At 35.8% G+C, this 19764-nt stretch overlaps 1 protein-coding gene across 4 annotated transcripts in view; it reads right to left on the bottom strand.

The window, feature by feature from the left end:
• The window catches only part of LOC143252257 (uncharacterized), a 43781-nt gene extending 41061 nt beyond the window's left edge, over positions 1-2720 (bottom strand). For 2 of the 4 annotated variants that reach the window (XR_013028903.1, XM_076504124.1), the window contains exon 1: positions 2333-2709. Coding sequence is in view for 1 of the 4 variants with exons in the window: in XM_076504124.1 (XP_076360239.1) it covers positions 2333-2380 (48 nt within the window). In the remaining 3 variants the exon portion in view is untranslated. Of the gene's footprint in view, positions 1-2332 lie in introns of all 4 variants that reach the window. The other 2 variants (XM_076504127.1, XM_076504126.1) reach the window with 1 other exon arrangement.
• Between the last annotated feature and the right edge of the window lie 17044 nt (positions 2721-19764).

Below are 19764 nucleotides of genomic sequence, written 5' to 3'. Positions count from 1 at the left end.
ACAATAACAAACGACCACGCACGGCCAGGTGATTAAGGCACTCGACTCGTAATCCGAGGGTCGTGGGTTCAAATCCCCGTCACACCAAACGTGCTCGCCCTTCAGCCGTGGGGGAGTAATAATGTGATGGTCAATCCCACTATCTGGTGGTAAAAGAGTAGCCCAAGAGTTGGCCGTGGGTGGTGATGACTAGCTGCCTTCCCTCTAGTTTTACACTGCTAACTTAGGGAAGGCTAACGCAGATAGCCCTCGAGTAGCTTTGCACGAAATTCAAAACAAAGCACTCACAAACATGTATTTAAACCAAAGCCACAATCAAATTTTAAATACTACTGTATTGACGGTGTATATAAATTTGTTTTTGCTGAAGATAATGTATGTGTATAAGAAATAAAAATTGTAGTACTACTACCACACAGATCTCGAATTTTAACAAAGTACTGGAATCTCTGAAAGAGATAAGATATGCCATTCACGTGATGTTAAATCGGAACGTAAACTAGTTTTATTGCACGCTGTTGTAGTGTACACTCCAGTGTAATCTTTAGAACTCTGCTCTAACGAAATAGACAAGACGTGTTATATTACACCAATCATTCAACACGCTTCCAAAGCTCTTGTTTAACTTGTGTCACTCTTATCACAATAACTTCTTAGTTACAACTTAAACTCTTGCTAATATTTTTACATTGAAACTTTTAAATATTAACAAAGCAGTCAACACAGTATTAAAATTTCTAATAGCAGAAATTCAGTTGTACACAAACAGATACGTGTGACAATTGTATCAACAAGTTAATACGTGATCCTTTAAATAAACACACACATAGAGAGAGGAATGGATAAAATAAGAACCTATTTCGCGGTTGGTTATATACCAGAAACCGGTATACTGATATAGATTTATTCACATCATGGTTTAATTGTATATCAGAAACCGGTATACTGATATAAATTTGTATACACCATGGTACGGTAATATAAGATAAACCAGTCTATTAATATATTTCATGGAACAATTTTTCACCATAAAGCCCATAGATATAACGGTACAGTTTTACACTAGAAGCTAGATTCATAATAATAGTCTCTATGTATAATGGAACGGTGTTTTACCAGAAACACGTCTAATAATATTTAATTAATATATTCTAATGAACACTAAAGTTGTACACCCAAATCGGAAGGTCCACAGACTCTCCAAGTCGAACGATATTATTTTTGTACAATGTTATCAGTACTCAATATTAAATATGTAACGATAAGCTACAAAATGTTGAACTGTGATGTTAGTGAAACCAGATATCAATATGAACATAAAAATTTATGCTGTTTAGTTTAAATAAACATAAATACTTAAGGTAAATTAAAGCACTGCTCAACTTAAATAACGGGACAGTTTCATGCACTGCAAGATTTTCTTTTTTGGAGTTAAGGCTAACCTTTTTATCGTACTAATATAAATGTGAAAAAACACTTTAAACTAGAAGATAAAGCATAACGCAAAAGTGTGATTCTTTTTATTATAATTAACGAAATAATTTTTACATCTATTGCATGCAAAGATACAGAGCAGATTGAACACATAGTGCCGCCACCTATTGTAATGTCAGAGAACTATTACAACAATCCAAATTTATCTCTTCGAAATTCCGCAAATGTTTGGTCTTAAATAAATTCACTTCACTTAAAAAAAAAATAAATGTATATGCCTGTAGTACTTGGTGACTTCACACAACTGAGTATTATAACTAGAATATTCTATTTAAATAGCTCTAGTTACTACTGGATCGCTTCGGTAAAAAGTTAATGTTAGAACAATGAAAGTTTTCTTACATTAAATATAAAAATACAAAGGTGTAAATTTGCCGTGAGAATATCTCAGCCCAGCACCGGTTCTACATTATATTTAAATATTAAGAAGTTATTAGAGACATTAACATTAACATTAAGTTATTAACAGACGACTTACATTCCTGAATCTGATAGATTAAGTACTGTTTAACCGAACTTGAACACAAATTAAATTAGAAGTATTTCATTTTGATCATCTCTTTTCGACTCCATCGGATTGCTAAATGATGTCAGGTGTAGAGCACAGCACTTTCGGTAATTCTAGATAAGTGATTATTATGTTGACAGTTGAAGAACAACTGTGACATTAAAACTAATATAAATTGTACATATTTTCACTGAGTAGATTATACAGAAGTAGAGATCGCTTTACCTAATTGTACGTTGTACGAACAAATTAAATCTAAAACGTTGCTAGTTAGGCCGTTTGTAACACTTGTGTGCTATAGTTTTAAGCCCCGATCTTATTTGTACTTACCTTATTATCCAGAACGAAGCAGGGGACGGGCTGGACCTCTATACCCATGCCATGAGCTTTCAGCTAGACAGAAGCTGTAGGTCCGCCGCCAAACAAGTGACTGCCGGTCGCTGATGACAGAAAGTGCATTAACCATGGACACACATGCTTGTTTTCTTTATAATCTGCATCATCACTCAGCGTGCGGAGACCTAAGAACATGGCGCTTGCGGCACGCGCAGTTCGCCTTTCCCTCGCTAAGACACCAGCAAACTAACGCAAGAGCGTTAAGGCTTGCGAGATATTCCGATCTTATTGCACGGGAGGGGACAAACGAACTGGGGGTCTGAAGAGAAGTGGGAATCAGAGATAGACACTGGGTGACGAGAGTGCTCTGGAATCATTACGTCAAAACTTAACGTTGGTTGCTCCGATTCCCGCTTCTAAACCATCGCCTCAAACGAACCAATGCGACGCCACAGAACTTTTGGTTGGTATTTGTGTACGCGTACTTCAGGTACAAGTGCGATCTGGCAGGCTGCCAGGCGGGAGCACTGAGATTCGCGCCACATTTATGACTAGTAGCTTTTTAATGTGATTGCGAATGTCCCAGTCAATCTCATAGAAACAACCCCGAATTAAACTCAAAGCTACATAACAATAGATATAACAAAGACGACTACAAAAAATCATTAAATGCGTCTTAAAACATTAAAAGACGCGAGATTCATCTGCACTGAAACAGTGTTTATACAGAGCTGGCGTGCGACAATTTTTATTGTAGTTTATATGTTTGACAAAAAATTAACTCATCACCACAAATGCTTATAATTTCCCACCTCTAGTCATTACACTCTAGTCACTAAAAAGATTTGAGTATATTAATCAAGGACTGATATAGAAAAGTGGCCTTATTATACAGACAGAAGCTAACAGCTGTATCACAATTGGCATTCCATAATTCCGCCTTTAAATCGTAAGATTTATCTTTATAGCACAGACACTACTGTCTAAATTGTTTGCTGTAGATATATGCAGTGACGCTTAACCTTGTTGTATAGTATATTACCAAAAAAAAAAAAAAACAATATTTATAATTCTGTCAATTTAATTCAGTTGTTAATAATTGTGTATGGCTACCATGGGAAAAAATTTGAGGACATCCGCCTTTTGACTCTTTTGTCAGGTAACTATGATTTCGTGTCGGTAATTTAATGAGAAAGAACTGTAAAAGAAAGCAAACAAGCGATTTTGGAATGAATAAATAAACATTTGATTTGTTTTCTAATCATCAGAGTGGTAACTTTATCACTTCCTGAAAAACTTAGATGTATTTCAGAGATACGTTGTTAAATTCGACGTTCTGAAGGGATGATCGTATGATATAAACATTTTCACCTGAGTTGATAACCTTATATCAATATATACCAGCTGGTAGTAATTTGTTATTATTAATACAACTGACGGACGTCTGTACTTAAAGAATACGGATTTCTCATGATTTCTAGATGATTTCTGTGCAAGAGCTAATTTCTCTTAGAAGAATATTTATATAAAATTTCTATTATAAATTCCCAGAATTCCACATCACACATTCATCTAATTGGTGCAATTAATAGAAAGGTAAGTGTTTTCAGCATCCTGTCTTTGTATACGATTAATGCGCCAATATTTAAAGTTAATCAACAACTTATAAAACATGCCAGCCACACACAGAGAACAAAGAACGACATAGTAGGATTAGCTCTTCTGACCATGTATAACAGTTTAAGGTCAGGATTAATGAAAGTACAGATTTGACACTGACTGTTTGTTTAGAACTTATAAATAAATAAACTCTGTAATAAGTTTTTTATTTATACTAATTATTGAATACTTTTATATGCTGTATTTCAAAAAGCTAGCTTAATACACTTACCTAAATACCAGACAAGACGAATGCCCCAACTGATTATAACACCAAAAACTGCTTAAAACTAATAATTATTTCTATTTTTAAAAATCCGTGAGTTTCTTTCCCCTCAGATTCTTGATTTGTGACTGGCTGTGACAAATGCTGTCCTTTCCAAACTCTATGTAACAGTTTACCTTGTGATTCATTTGAAAATGGTCCACAAATGGCTGAATCTGTATTGTTCAAATTTTTCGGGCAACACAGAGCATCATATTTGTTTTGTCCCTAGATTACTGAGAAATACGAAAGAATGTTTGGATGTCAGTTTCTAGCTAAATACGAGTCAGGGAGAGCATTTATGTGATGAGCGTAAGAAAGAAAGGACATATTTTTTACCAACATTATGGAGTTGAAATAAGCGTCAGTTGCATAGATCTCTTCATTTTAACTCCTACTAACGATCAGAGACCTACTTATTGTCAAACATCTAATGTTCTATATCCGACAGGATCTCCTCCGGACAATCAAAAGACCTGCAGTCACTTATGCATTGAATCAGTCATATTTTCAATAGGACTCTGGTCTAAATATTTTCACAGATTAAGCATACAATTCTGTAATTGTTGCTGAGATACTGACCTTAGCCGTTTGACTCCAGGTTTCCTGTCAAAGTGTTCCCATATGTGTATATCGGAGTTCAGATCGAAACTTTGCGATGGTAAGTGAAGTAGTTGTAGTCTACTCGATACCTTTTAAGTTGTTTTGAGTCTGCAAGTTTAGCATGCTGCTCTGTCTTCTTTAAATATGTTGAATTTATGGTCCGGAACTTATTGAGGGAATAAGAGGAAAGGGTTTGTTCTTAAAAATGGGTTGGAATTACAACGCTAAAATTAAGGATTCGATTCTCCTCGATGAACTCAGCAGACAGCCCGATGTGGCTTTGCTATAAGAAAACACACACAAACATTAACTTCCGATCAAAGCAAGTTACTTAACAAAAATTAGCCTCGTAATGATTATAGCTAATTCAGTATAATTTTCTTACTTTCCTATTTATAATGATTAAAATGCATACTTTAATCAGATGGGTAATCTCCTTGTTAATATTTTCAACCGTAAACTCAGTAACATTGTTTTTGAATTTCGCGCAAAGCTATACGAGGGCTATCTGTGTTAGCCGTCCCTAATTTAGCAGTGTAAGACTAGAGGGAAAGCAGCTAGTCAACACCAGCCACCGCCAACTCTTAGGCTACTTTTTTACCAACGAATAGTGGGATTGACCATCACATTATAATGCTCCCACGGCTGAAAGGGCGAGCATGTTTGGTGCGATGGGGATTCGAACCCGCGACCCTCAGGTTAGGAGGGGAGTGCCTTAACCACCTGGCCATGCCGGGCCAAGTGCAGTTGTATATTTAGTGTTCGTTGAACAATGTCACATCAGTATAGCCGCGTATTAGCAAAACCAGGGGCGTAGCCAAGGGGGTTTGGGGGTTAACCCCCCAATGGGCCCAAACTTTTAGACAAGTTCAGTTGCCACTTGTGAAGTTTCATTAAGATCCGTGATTGCATGGCAGATAATTTCACACACAACAAATAGTCGCAATGTTGTTCGCAAGTGATTTGTACCAAACCCAAGTTCACCTACTGCAGCTAGTGAAGTGTTGTCAATATCAGCCTTGTACATATTGACCAACTTTTTAATTTGGTCACATTGTTGTGCTGTAGGTTCTGACCGTTCTGTGGTAGATCCTGATGGTAGTAGACACATGAAGTTTGTAAGGAGAGTTTTGTGCCGGTCACATATTTGCGAAAGAAAGTGATCAGCAAATGGTACAAATACAACAATACAAAAGTACTCCTCAGGGCTAGTGGTTTGTGTGTTAGCACAGTACATCTGTCTTTTAGCCTGCCTTGGCATTACGATGTCAATTTAAAGCTCACTACACAGAGTTTGAGCCTCACAGAAAATGTTGTTAAATTCATTCACAGTATTATTTCTGAGTGATCTGATTAAATCTTCCACTATTTCTGCGTGATGCATCGCAGCACCTAAATCAATGTTCTGTTGCTTCAGTAAGTTGCACAGAGGTAAACTAAAGGAAAACAATTTTGCAATGGTAAGTAGAGTGATGATGAATTCTGGCTGTGTTTTTGAACACAACAATTGATTGGCTTGCGTGGCAGAATCTCTGTCTTGCCAACCTGATATGGTCTCAAGGGCATCTGCAACTGCATGGATTAATTCTAGAAAGACAATGACTGAGTCATGCCTCTCAACCCACCGGGTTGGGAAGAGACCTTTCAGACTTTTTTTTCAATTCAGGTGCTTTATTCTCCACCGAAAGAGCCAAAACGTGCTTTCGTTTGGATGTATTGAGAAAGTTTTCAATGCTAGAAATTACTCCCATGCAATTTCGCACAGGAACTTCTTTACAAGCATCAGAAATTGCCAAGTTTAGTGAATGGGCACTGCAGTGTACATAGGGTGCAAGTGAGAATTTATCAGTTATGTGTCTCTGGACACCATTGAATTTCCCACTCATAGAGGTAGCACCGTCGTACCCTTGTTCTCGCAGATAAGCCATGTCAATACCATATTTTGTCAGATTTGTTATGATAACATCAGCAGAGATGCCAACCATAACAATTTGAGTGTAATTATTACGATTTTAGTGTATACATTACGACTATACGCTCTAACAGACAAATATTAAGACTTGTTGCAACTCCCAAATTATTATATATTATATAGGCCTATACAATAAAGTGATAAATTGTTCCCTCAGGACTTGAAAGGGGTGAAAAGAAAATTTCTAGTGAGATACAAATAAATTTTGATAATAAATAAAAGACACGGTCCAAATGGCTGCTTGCGATAATCATGTTTGTGCTTGAGATAAATAAAACATATTGGTATCTCCGACGTCTACCAATAGTTTGAGTGTGGTGCTTCTCCATACTCGGTACATGGGGGAATCATAGTTACGTCATCAGTGCTTGTCAGCCAATCAGCGCTCGCGTAGATGGGTATTTCTCGTTTTCTAAGCGGCATAAAAACACCAATGCGATCGTTCACAAGTTGGAAAAAAAGAGGCCTCGTTCACCAGATTGTCTTGTTTCTGGCAAATCTAAAAGGACCAAAACTGTGAAAGGGCTCTGTCTACAATCATTATACTCAGTCATTTGAAATAGTTGGCATCTCTGCATCAGCCAAGTTTCTGCCTGTTACGTCATAAACAGGTATAAATTGCAAAAAAAATCTTCTCTCATTGCAACAGAGTTGTCATTGGCATGCAAATATCTAACACACAGCGAAAACTGTTCAATGCCTGAAATATCTGTTGTTTCATCAGCTAATATTGTAACTTGCATCAAGCTGCAAGTGCATAGATGAACTTGTATTTACAACCTGTAGAAAATTGTTAGCTTTTTCTTTGCTGTCTTGGCGGTACTGTTTCAATTCATGTGCCTTGAAGTCTTCAACAGCCTTCTTCCAGTTTGTGTATGAAAATTTCACTAGTTGTCCCAATTTTTGGCTTCCAACACCAGCACCATCATGAGCAAAAAGACAGCAGTACTTGCAGAAAGCACCCTTTGTATGTTGACTCTAGATTAGCCATCTCCACTGTGAAAGCCAACAATGCTGAAAACGCAGCTTTCTTGGACCACACTGGGGGAAAACATAATCATTTCCTGGTTTCAGGCATTCTCAAGGAGGCATTTTTTTGGTTTCAGCGTTTATCTAAAAAAGACTGAAAGACATAGATCTAATTAAGTTATCTTGCACATAAGAAAGTTTGTTATGAGAGTACAATAACCTCGAAGAGAAAGGCTTAGAGCTGTACTTCACAAAGCAGGCCTAACATCCTGTGGCTGTAGGCCTACAATCACTAGCAGCAATGAATATTCAGTTTAAAACTCATCAGAGTGTTTGCATGATTTTTAATACAAAATTAATATAATGAGGAGTCGACTTACCTGTTTACCAATGCTGACATCATCAGAAATGTAATTTCCAATGTCCCAGACTGGACCTGAGGTGGTTGTGGCAGCATTGGTAGAAGACCATGGTGATGACTCTGACAATTCAGATTCAACCTGATTGGCTACAGCAGACTGATCAGGTTCAGCCTCATGAATGGGTTTAAAGAACCCATGCAGTGTTTTTTGCTACGGTGCCACTCACTGTTTATTTGTGAAGTTAATTCTTGAAATCCAGGGAATCTGAACATACACTCTCCATGATATTTTAATACGGATTATAGACACTATACATATATTTTGCACTCTCCTGAGTGACTCTATATTTTATATGTTGATGACAGGACTGTAGGCCTACTTTGATGGGCCTGATAACTTTAAGTTATATATTATATATATATAGGCCTATATATTTATTTATGAGTAAGATAAACACCTCAGTTTGCCATTCTGAAATTTATCAAAAAGGTGGTCTCAGAATTCATAATTCAGGCTTTTCTTTTATGTTTTTATTTAAAACCTACCCGGGGGTCATGCTCCCGGACCCCTTAGCATGGCTTCGCGCCTGTGACGCTTGCATCAAGCACTGAAACTAACCCCCCCCCCAATGACCATTTATGGCTACGCCCTTGAGCAAAACCTTTCATAATTCTCATCAAAAATGTTTTGTAACCAATGAAAACCCATTAAACAGGTCTGATATCGAAAATAAATTGCTACAACAATTGTTACTGTTCAGGTGTTAAGTGACGCATCAAGATATTAGTATAATAACAATTTATTTAAAATATAAAATAATCACAAACGACAATTTTAAATCAAAGGATAATGGTATCAAATGCTAAGTTTTAGTTTAAAATACATTCCTATAATTTTTTATTATTGTCTTTAACAAATATCAATGTGATATTATTAAGTGACAAGCTGTCTTTCTTCTTCTTCCGTGTGAAACGTTTTGAAAGTTAATTAATTATTTTTCTCTAGCGTTCTATGATGATGTTTTTTTAAATATCTGAGGTAGTTATTTATAGCTTTAATACGTAATTTTAAAAAGTTTATTAGAATTAATTTGACAAAATGTAATTAAGGAGTTTTCTAAATTTTACTACATCTGGTGGCAAATGTATATACTTTTAATAATATGATCTACGCGTTAGCTAATTGAGAGCTCAGGGTTCGCTACTGTTGAAATAAATCACATAATAACGAACGTTAGGCCACACATGAGGAAAACCAACTATTGATACCACACACCCCAGAACTATTGTACAATGTACAAAATTCTAGTATGTGGAATGCAAAAACTAGTGGTGTCTGTAAATCCACTGATCACAGATCCAGAATTTAACGCACAAAATTTTAGCGTGTGGAATAAGAACTTATTGATGCCAGTAGGACCACAAGCCTTAGAATAAACATTTAATATATAAAATGTTGGTATTTGGAATAATTTGGAGACCATTAGAATTTACTGGGCCCGGCATGGCCAACCGTGTTAAGGAGTGCGACTCGTAATCTGAGGGTCGCGGATTCGCATCCCTGTCGCGCCAAACATGCTCACACTTTGAGCCGTGGGGGCGTTATAATGTGACGGTCAATCCCACTATTTGTTGGTAAAGGAGTAGCCCAAGAGTTGGCGGTGGGTGGTGATGACTAGCTGCCTTCCCTCTAGTCTTACACTGCTAAATTAGGGACGGCTAGCACAGATAGCCCTCGAGTAGCTTTGTGCGAAATTAAAAAACAAACAAAACATAAGGAGTGTTTCTGCGGGAGCATCACAGTCCAGAGGGTGGGGCAGAGGAGAACGAAAATTCTACTCAAAATACACAGCAAAAGCGTTTACCTTCTGAAGTGTGGTAGTTGGAACCATACCTTCAATCAGAAAGGGATATGATGAGAACTGATACTGACCAATTAATAAGCGAAATTAAAAAAAAAAAAACTGAGAGGAGAAGGGAGACATGCGAAGTCTATTACACGGGTAATGACAATGATGACGTTTAGTACAGAAATAAAATTACTGGCAGTGCATTGAAGACCATGAAGTTGGCATCAATCTGGATGAGGAGGAGTGGAGAATAAGATGGAGTGAGGCAGGGATGGATGATGAGCTTGTGAAAGATGAGATAAAGTGAGCACCTGCAGGAAGAAAGATCAGATAACACGGTGTGGTCAAATGTGTCGACATTTGTAATAGCTTTGTGCAAAATTCAAAAACAAGCAAACAAAGCAAAGAATTTACTGTGAAAACAATAGGTGAACATATTTAAAATTATTAGAGAGTCAGGTTCAAGTGGTTGAACAAATAGTAAAAATAAACAACTAAAATCGGATAGACCTAAATAATTCAGAACACCAACAGCATAAAATTATGTATCATATACGACAGAGGAAATGATAGAAACTAAAAATAGTAAAATAGAAAAAAGGAATACAAATATGAATAAAAAGAGTTATGTTCCTCATTACCATAAATAACTAAAAATGGCCGATTCTCCTTCCTTGAATGCTAAGTAAAAGGAAAAGCGCCAATGAAAAAGTACCCTGTAATCCATAATAAAAAGAAAACCTAATTAAAACACTGTAAAATTTAAGATATGTTTAACCAAACATGGGCAGACTGAACTAACCTATAGCCTTATATAAGTTCATCTTTCCTGCCCCACGTACTTGTATTATATAGTAAAATAGATAAACAATGAAATTCAAAACAAAGATAAGCCCATAACAATACAACACCTGTTGTTCAGGGTATAAAACAAATAGAATTAACTGAAAAAGGAATTATGGTATAAGGGATTACATTAATAATTAATTAATTATTATTATTATAACAGAGGAAGATTATATATATGGAATTCAAATTCGTTTATTTAACCGTAAATACTTAGGTTGAAATTGTTATTAGTAAATGAGATATCTGAGTAACAAAATGACAACAATTTCTTATTTCATTGGTAGTTTAAGTTTCAGTTCCACAGATTAAATGGAAGCTTTGTTTGTTTGTTTGTTTTGGAATTTCGCACAAAGCTACTCGAGGGCTATCTGTGCTAGCCGTCCCTAATTTAGCAGTGTAAGACTAGAGGGAAGGCAGCTAGTCATCACCACCCACCGCCAACTCTTGGGCTACTCTTTTACCAGCGAATAGTGAGATTGACAGTCACTTTATAACGGCTCCACGGCTGAAAGAGCGAGAATGTTTGGTGTGACGGGGATTCGAACCCGCGACTCTCAGATAACAAGTAGAGCGCCCTAACCACCTAAGCATGCCAGACTATTGTTGTTTTGAAAAGTGTTTTTGCTAGGGTTTCTCGAGAAGTTTTCAAAGTAAAGGACAAATATTGAAGAGGTGTCACTCAGCATTTCAACAGACGTGTTCCCAAGCTTATTTAAAATTAGTTGTTATTATTTTTTAATACACCAAAAATTCTGAGTAGATATTAAGGCTTCGCTGAAGAAGGTATATTCAATATATGTGTGTAATTAAAACTTATTGTTTTCCTTGCTACAACCTAGGATCCTGTGACCATTAAAATATACAAATGATAAACCATAAGAATAAATAGTCTATTAAAAGAAATCTAAGTTGAAAAGCTTAATATAAACCTATAAGAATTTTAATGGGATTAATGCAATTACACGTCGTTAGAAGATTACATATCTGAGATGGTTATTTATAGCTTTAATACGTAATTTTAAAAAGTTTATTAGAATTAATTTGACAAAATGTAATTAAGGAGTTTTCTAAATTGTACTACATCTGGTGGCAAATGTGTATACTTACAATATATTTTTAGTTGTGTAAGTTAGTAAACATACACAATATTTTGTAAATAAATATGCGATAATAACTTTTGTGATATTCTAATAAAACTTAGAAGAAATAAAGAACATTTATTGTGTGATTATCTATCAAACTAAGACATTTTATGAATTAATCAGAGATCGAAATTCTTTTAATTCAGATATGTTTTCCATCAATAACATCTTAACGGTGGTGTTATGTCCGAACCAAATACTGTGTGTGCAACATGAAAATATTCGATAAATAAGTAAAAATATTTATTTTGATAACTCATAGGTTTACTTTAATGGTTTTTGTTTAAGCACAAAGCTGCACAACAGACTATCTACGCTGTACCTACAGCAAGGATCAAACCTTGAATTCTAGCGTTACAAGTCTTCGTGTTTATTACTGAAGACACGGTTGGTGAAGACGTGTGTGTTCGAAGCTTTGTGTTGATCCATCGAATCCTGTTTATTGATGTTAAGCCTAATATGATTTTATGTTAAGACCAGTTTTATTATGAACCATCTAATTTTTAATGGTCTAAACAGCGTTTATGTTGTCATTTATAAAACTTTTGGTACAGAGCCACCAATACCCGCCTTCTAGTTTTAAATTATGTAAAAAAAGATACTTATTTGTAATTAGAGTATGATCAAAATTTTGAAAAAGTATCAAAGCTTTACAGTATGTCTTTATATCGCGATATGTAATTCACACCCAGGAAAACTCGATAAAACCCTAGAGTTTCCTATAGACGGGTTTGTTTTTATCGAAGGCAAAGGTCACCTGTAGAAAGCGTTTGGTCATTAAGGTTCTTGTTGATGTTACGTGATTTTTATCATCGTACTATATAATGTAACTGGTTTGTATCTTTGAAATACCATGTAATACCAAGCAAAATATGGTCTAATAACAATCCGACATGAATCTTAAGCGACAAGTGGGCTAACCGGCCAGGTCAAAGGGCAAACATTTAATACCACTTACGTCGTCACTCCTACGTGTTCATGTCTGTAATTATTCCAAACCGAATAGCGAAATGCTGGTTGTTATCTCACTCTTCCACCACCACCCTTCATAAACACAATAACACTCACTAAACCTCAAATAACAGCGAGTTTGAATCCCATATCTAAAAATGATTGCTTTTTCAGCAATGGAGACATTATAATGCAACGGCTAATTCTACTGTTTATTGGTAAACGTCTTCCCCAGTGGTACGGCGACATGTCTGCGTGGTTGGCAGAGAACAGACAGCCCATTGTGTAGCTTTGTGCTTAACTACAAACAAACATATAAACTTGTTTATACACAAACCACTACCGATGGGACCCATACAGTGCACCACATACAATAATTTTATATTTTGTTTATCGTGACACTTAATCCTAAAACCTGACCAAAATAATAATAATAATAAGAAAAAACTCACTATCACAATATTCAGTGTAAACATCTCTTTATCCGGAAAGACACTGGTAAGTTTACGGAGTTACAACGTTAAAATCCCAGTTCTATTCCGTGTGGTAGACATAGCAAATAGTTCCACATGGGTTTACTGACAAAAGGTTCTCGGGTCTCACAGGTAACTCTAAAGTTATTTTGTAGATGTAACTCTGTTTAATTTTCTTTGTTTTATACTAGTAGCGCAAGAGCCGGGGAAGACGAGAAAGCAATCGTCCCTGCCTCCCCCACCTCTCTAAGAACCCCCACGAAGAACCGAAATATGAACAGAACTGTCACTGTCTATATGGTTTTGAGTCCGTTTTACTCCACTATATAATAACTCTTTAATAATTGTATATATATGTTAAACATAAGAGGCTTAATGGTATTTCTTTAATTTGCTGGCCCAAGCGGTCCTGACGAGCCTTGAAAAGACGAAACTGCAATCCACAGCAGATAGTATGGCCAATCAAAATAAAGCATTAGACCACTGACTGCATCACAGATTCACTTTACACTTTCACCTCCGGTGAAAAAGAAAAGAAATATTTAACACATGTGTGAAACTGTCACTAGTGGTTCTTAAACAGAACCTTTCATGTGTAAGTGATGTTTAACAGTCTCAGAATTAATGAAAGCTGCTCATCGCTACTGCTTACTGAAGTTTTGTCTCTGTTCTTCTTTCCTGATACATGGAGAATAGTGTAGCTGTACAATCATTCCTCTCTAATTCTGTATTTCGAGAAACGTGTTCAATCTACCAGCTCAAAATTAGAGGCAGCTATGTACAGATGATGGATCTTCTACAGTTTTCCGTTATACTCCAGTAATTTGAATAACTTAAATATATATATGTGTATTATAATATACATAGATATGCATTTTATTCATATAGTAAATGTCCATAATAAATTTCTAAAAATATTTCATCATTGTATTCATATAACAGAAAAGTACCAATGGTTCTTGTGTAGTTTTGCTAATTATTTAAACTCGCTTTCTGTTCTTAATCTAGAAGTGATATTCTGTAAAGAAGGCAGCTAGTCAGCACCACCCACCGCAAATCTTTCGGTACTCTTTATCAACGACAAATGGAATTGACAGTCCCGTTATAGTGTTCCCATAATTGAAAGAGCCTCCATGTTAAGATAAAAACTCGAATCCTCAACCTTCAGGCTGGGGGTGAATGAATGCTTTAAACATCAGGCAATGTTAGGCCTCTTTAAACAATCAATTGAACAGTTATAGACCAGAAACTAATACGTGCTATCCTTTTTTATGATGAAGATTATGAATTTATTTTCTCAAGAAAATTTTCAAATTGGTAAAAAATTTTGCCTCAAATATAGCTCGAAACTAAAAAGCAATATTTTGTCATATCTAATATATCCAAAACGTAAGAACGCCCGCTGTTAATGTAAACTCCACATAAATACACGTGCTACTAGATATAAGTATTCGGTGTAGAAGTACTGAGGATATCATAGATTGATAAAAGCTTGCTAGGCAAGTAGATGTTATCTAATATCCAGATAGAAATAAAATAAAAATCACGTGGGCGCAGAAAGAAGTGTGCATTTTAATTCACATTCATTTGTAAATCAGATAAAATGGTAAAACAAACCCAGGAGAATATTAAAATATTTAAGCTGAAAAGAGGTTCATTATATCAGTTTTATTTTCTTGAAATGTAACATTTTCAAGTTGAAAGGAACACTCATTCTAATTCTGCCGTGAATTAGAAAAGTCGATCAAACTTAAGAAATCGTTATATCAAATAAAAACATCCTTCTTATAATATACAAGGAAATAATTAATTGTCTTGGACATTTCTCAGATATATTATTATTATCGAAGTTTGTTCGTTTTTCTCAGTCAGTTAAACTACAGAACAAACATACATATATGTGTAAGTATCCGTGCTTCATGAGCTATCAGTTAATGAAAGAGTCGAAATGTGTTATAGGCGCCTTACCAGGGGAGCGCAGAAGGACCATATGCCACTTCAATGAATATTTTTGAGCAAAACATTGTCTTGCTTCGGACGTTCGCCAGTTCTTACCTACTCTTGCATCACCACCCCCTAAATTTAAGCGCACGTAGACTGTCTAATCACTGTATCGAAATAAACAACTTATGCCTAATTTCTATTTACTAGCGTAGGGTTTCACGATCCCAAAGTTACGAGTGAAAACTTTATCCTGCTTATCACAACTTTGATATTTATTTCTGCTGACGATTATTGTTCATAATCACGTGATTTTAAGCACACTTACTCGTTTTAATCTTTGACTTTTCAGCTTAAAAATTCTCAGTCGCACTGATCGTGCAAAGTTACCTAGAAATCAGTTAACATTGATCAATCACTAAGCTACCGGTTGCGATACATCCCGAAGAATGAATAATTTGAAAAGCAAATAAAAATTAGCACTTTTCACATATGTAATCCTGTATTTTATCAACAGGAAATTAGCATTATTACTTGTAACTTGTTATAACCGCTATCATTGCGAACAATGAATAATTGGGTACAAAAAGTGCGTGTTTTTGATTTCGTAGCAAAGCAACGTCAGACTATCTGGTGTGCCCACTAAGATAAATCGAACAACTCTTGATCTTAGCGTTGTAAATCCGAAGAAATTGTGAGCATATCATACCAACTAAAGTCATACATCTATGTGCGTGTGTATATATATATATATATTTACAGGCACTCTCAGACTTTCGAAAAGGCTTGGGTCACTTCAAAACGTTTAAGGTCCCTGATATAATGAAAATAAACAACGGTGGTATGTGAAAACAAAATGAGACAATCCTTATCCTAAAAGAAAAGTGAAACGTAAATTGAATATTTAATTTGTATGCAAGTTTTCAGCCCTAAGCTGAGAGCGTGGGTCACATTTTCGTCTCATTGGAAAAAAACAAGTCGTGAGACGTTACAAACGCAGAAGGATAGCAAGTGTTTTAATTTGAAACCTGCTTTGATCTGAGGTCTGCCTACGTTCAACATGCGTGGCCTGGTGGTTGGCGCGACCTGACTATGAATCCGCGCTTTTCAGGTTCGCGTCCCGTTCCTACTTATTTTCGGGTCAGAGGTGCGCTTTAAGAGTTATCAGGGAAACCGACTACGAAATCAAACGAATATAACCTAAGAGCTGGCGGTGAGCGCTAACTGACTAGTTGCCTTACAGTTAGTCTGTTAATTCATAACTAAGGACGACTATACACAGGTAAGTAGTCCTTGAATAGCTTTGTACGAAAATTCTATACAGAAAATGTGTAATTTATTAAAACACAAGCAATATTAGGTATTCACTGTATGGTTATACGTATTAGAAATATTTATATTATTTCTACAAATATTTAAGTCCTGATAATTAATAGCAGGTTAAATTGTTCACTAACGAGGTATGTGTGTACAACATTGGCGGATTTAAGACTGTGTGGGCCCACGGGAGAATATTTTTTGTGGGCCAGACATCCCGTGTAATTTTACATAAAATAAAATTATCAACGGGCCTCTAATAAGACCATGAGCTCCCTCTAGTCCCCATCTAAATGCGCCACTGGTTTACAATTATAACACTCTAACTGTTTGTCAGTTAAACATATTTTCTACCTATATATTTGCGGTTGTAACACCAATTTGTTTGTCAGTTACACATATGTTCTATCCATATATACCATATAATATTTAGATTTTTCTCCCCGGTGGGTCTGCGATAAGCTTGATGGCATGTAACATTAACATTTGGAGATCAATCCCTGCGATGGTAACAGCGTTAACAACTCATTGTGATAAAATAAAAAAACTATAAATGAAATACGTGGAAATGAGGTAAACGTTGTTCTTTACTAAATTAAACTTAAATTTTGGAAATACAAAATTTTAGATGTAGTTTGTCCCCACAGTTGCACGATACTGGTAAGCGGATTTCGATAACCGTGGTGTGCAGAGCACTGATAGCCTATTGTGTAGCATTGCGCTTAACTACAAAAAACAACAAATGATTTTGTTTCGTTTCCAGTATCCACCTCTATCTAACTACACGTTGTCACACAACGCATAGAGTTTTATTGAGTCCAGTGGTCATCTTCGTTCCTTCTCATTGGTTCAGCAAGTTAGTGTCCAAATGATCACTCGTTGTATGTATGAGTAGCAGACAGAACGTTCAAGTGCATTTTAAACTGTCTTAATCAGACCAAGTATCAAAGGTCACTAGTAGCTTTTTTCTTGCCTTCTCTGGAAGATTTTAGACGATTGCATATATATATATATATATTTCAGTTCTCTAGTACAATAGTAAACAGGGGCACTTCTGAACCACTTTATTTAATTATTACTTCAATGTCGTGTTTGTTAATCTAATTTTTTGCAATTTTGAGCTGTATTGGAATATTAACCATTTGTGTTAAAAGAATACTAGCAAAACAATATGTCATACCAGAGTTAACCTGTTATTCAAAACATTAATAGAAGATACATCCAAGAATAACACTTTGCTTCTTTTCAATGACGTCACCAAATAAATGCATGTATTTAATATTTACGCGTTAGCTTTCCTCCACCCCTTAATGGCATAACGGCATGCCTGAGGACGAACAGCGCTAGAATACGGGTTTCGATACCCGTGAAGGGGGAGTACAGATAGCCCAATATTATGTACTAGTTAAACTGTTAAAACTTGCGTGACTAGCACCCTGCTATTAAGTCAGCCTTTTAATAAATTAACTCAACTTGCATGCGCCTAGAATAAATTTCATGATACAAAAATATAAATAAATGAACTGCGCTAGCCGTTTCTAATTTAGCAGTATAAGGCTAGAGGGAAGACAGCTAGTCATCAACACCTACCTCCAACTTTTGGGCTACTCCTTTACCAATGAATAGTGGGATTGAACGTGACATTATAGCTCTCCCACGGCTGAAAGGGGTTTGGTGTGACTGGGGTTCTAACCCGCGACCCTTAGATTACGAGTCGAATGCCTCACCGAAACCAAGTTTGGCTGATGGATACAAATGATTGTTATAGTACGATGAAATATGTTTGTATTCGTGTTTCAACAGTAAAACCTTTAATAACGAAAATAGAAAAAATCATAGTTACAAGATAAGTTTATTTAAATCGTTATTTTAATACTTTAAACCTACTACCCGTGGCTCAGCAAAGCACATATAGCCCACTGTGTACATGTTTAAAGTTTATTTATCTTTAAAGAGGGAATTCTCAATAGTCGCAGCACTTAAAATTCTTATAGGAAGAATTAGAGTAAAGTAATTTACAATATATATTTTTTCCTTTTTAATAATTATATTTTTCTGGGCCAGCAATACCAAGCGTGGGGCGCACGTAGACTCGATCCATTTTATTACTCATCAGAATCTCTACCAGTCTACCCTCAAATTGAAATTATTTCAGGCAAGATTAGAATAAATTAATCGATGAGAACTTTGGAGTAGTCAATTACACATGTCGAAAGAGTTTTACTTTTTGAGTCCAAAACTGTAATTAGATCTCAAACCAGTCAAGAGATGACGGAGGTACGAGCTAAAACACGCACGCTCAAACTCAGAGTCATTTTAGAACCGCTTTGCCGCGGCTAGAAAATCTATACAAAATGGCCGCCGTGTATCACCATATTTTGCTATTTGTTTTGCATAAAGTATATGACTATATATATATATTTATTTAAATCGTTTGTTAAATATCAGAAAATAATGATTTACGTTTAGGCTGATACATTAATAAAACCAAAAGTGTTGTCGTTTAAACAAGAGACAAGAAGTTTTCTACATTTCTTACCAAAATCCGTTTGATTTTGTTGATTAAATTTTGCGGATCCTGTATGGTCAAGTGGTTAGGGTGCTTGACTCGCAATTTGAGGATCATAGGTTGGAATCCACGTCCCACCAAACACGCTCACCATTTAAGTCGTGGAAGCGCTACAATGTTACGATCAATCCCACTATTTGTTAATAAAAAAAGTAACCCAAAAGTTAGCGGTGGGTAGGGATGACTAGCTGCCTTCCCTTTTCTTTTACACTGCTAAATTAGACACAATTTTTGAGACGAAATGCTGAAACACAAAGAGAAAATAGTCTGCAAAAAAAAAACATCGCGTGATTTCAGACGAAAGTGATTATTGTAAAAATGTAAACCATGTCTTTGTTTGTTTGTTGTTGAGCGTAAAACTCACAATAGAGTATATATGCTGTGCAAACCATTGGAAACCAGGTATTTAGCGTCAAGCCTTCATATTTACCGCTGCGCCAATGGGAAGCTATATACATATACACAAATACATAACAGTTTTTGCAATATATTAAGGATGAATATC

Source organism: Tachypleus tridentatus, chromosome 6 (genome assembly GCF_004210375.1).
Source record: "Tachypleus tridentatus isolate NWPU-2018 chromosome 6, ASM421037v1, whole genome shotgun sequence".
Classification (NCBI taxonomy): domain Eukaryota; kingdom Metazoa; phylum Arthropoda; class Merostomata; order Xiphosura; family Limulidae; genus Tachypleus; species Tachypleus tridentatus.
The sequence above is the reverse complement of the archived record's forward strand: the minus strand, read 5'-3'. Positions and strand labels throughout refer to the sequence as shown.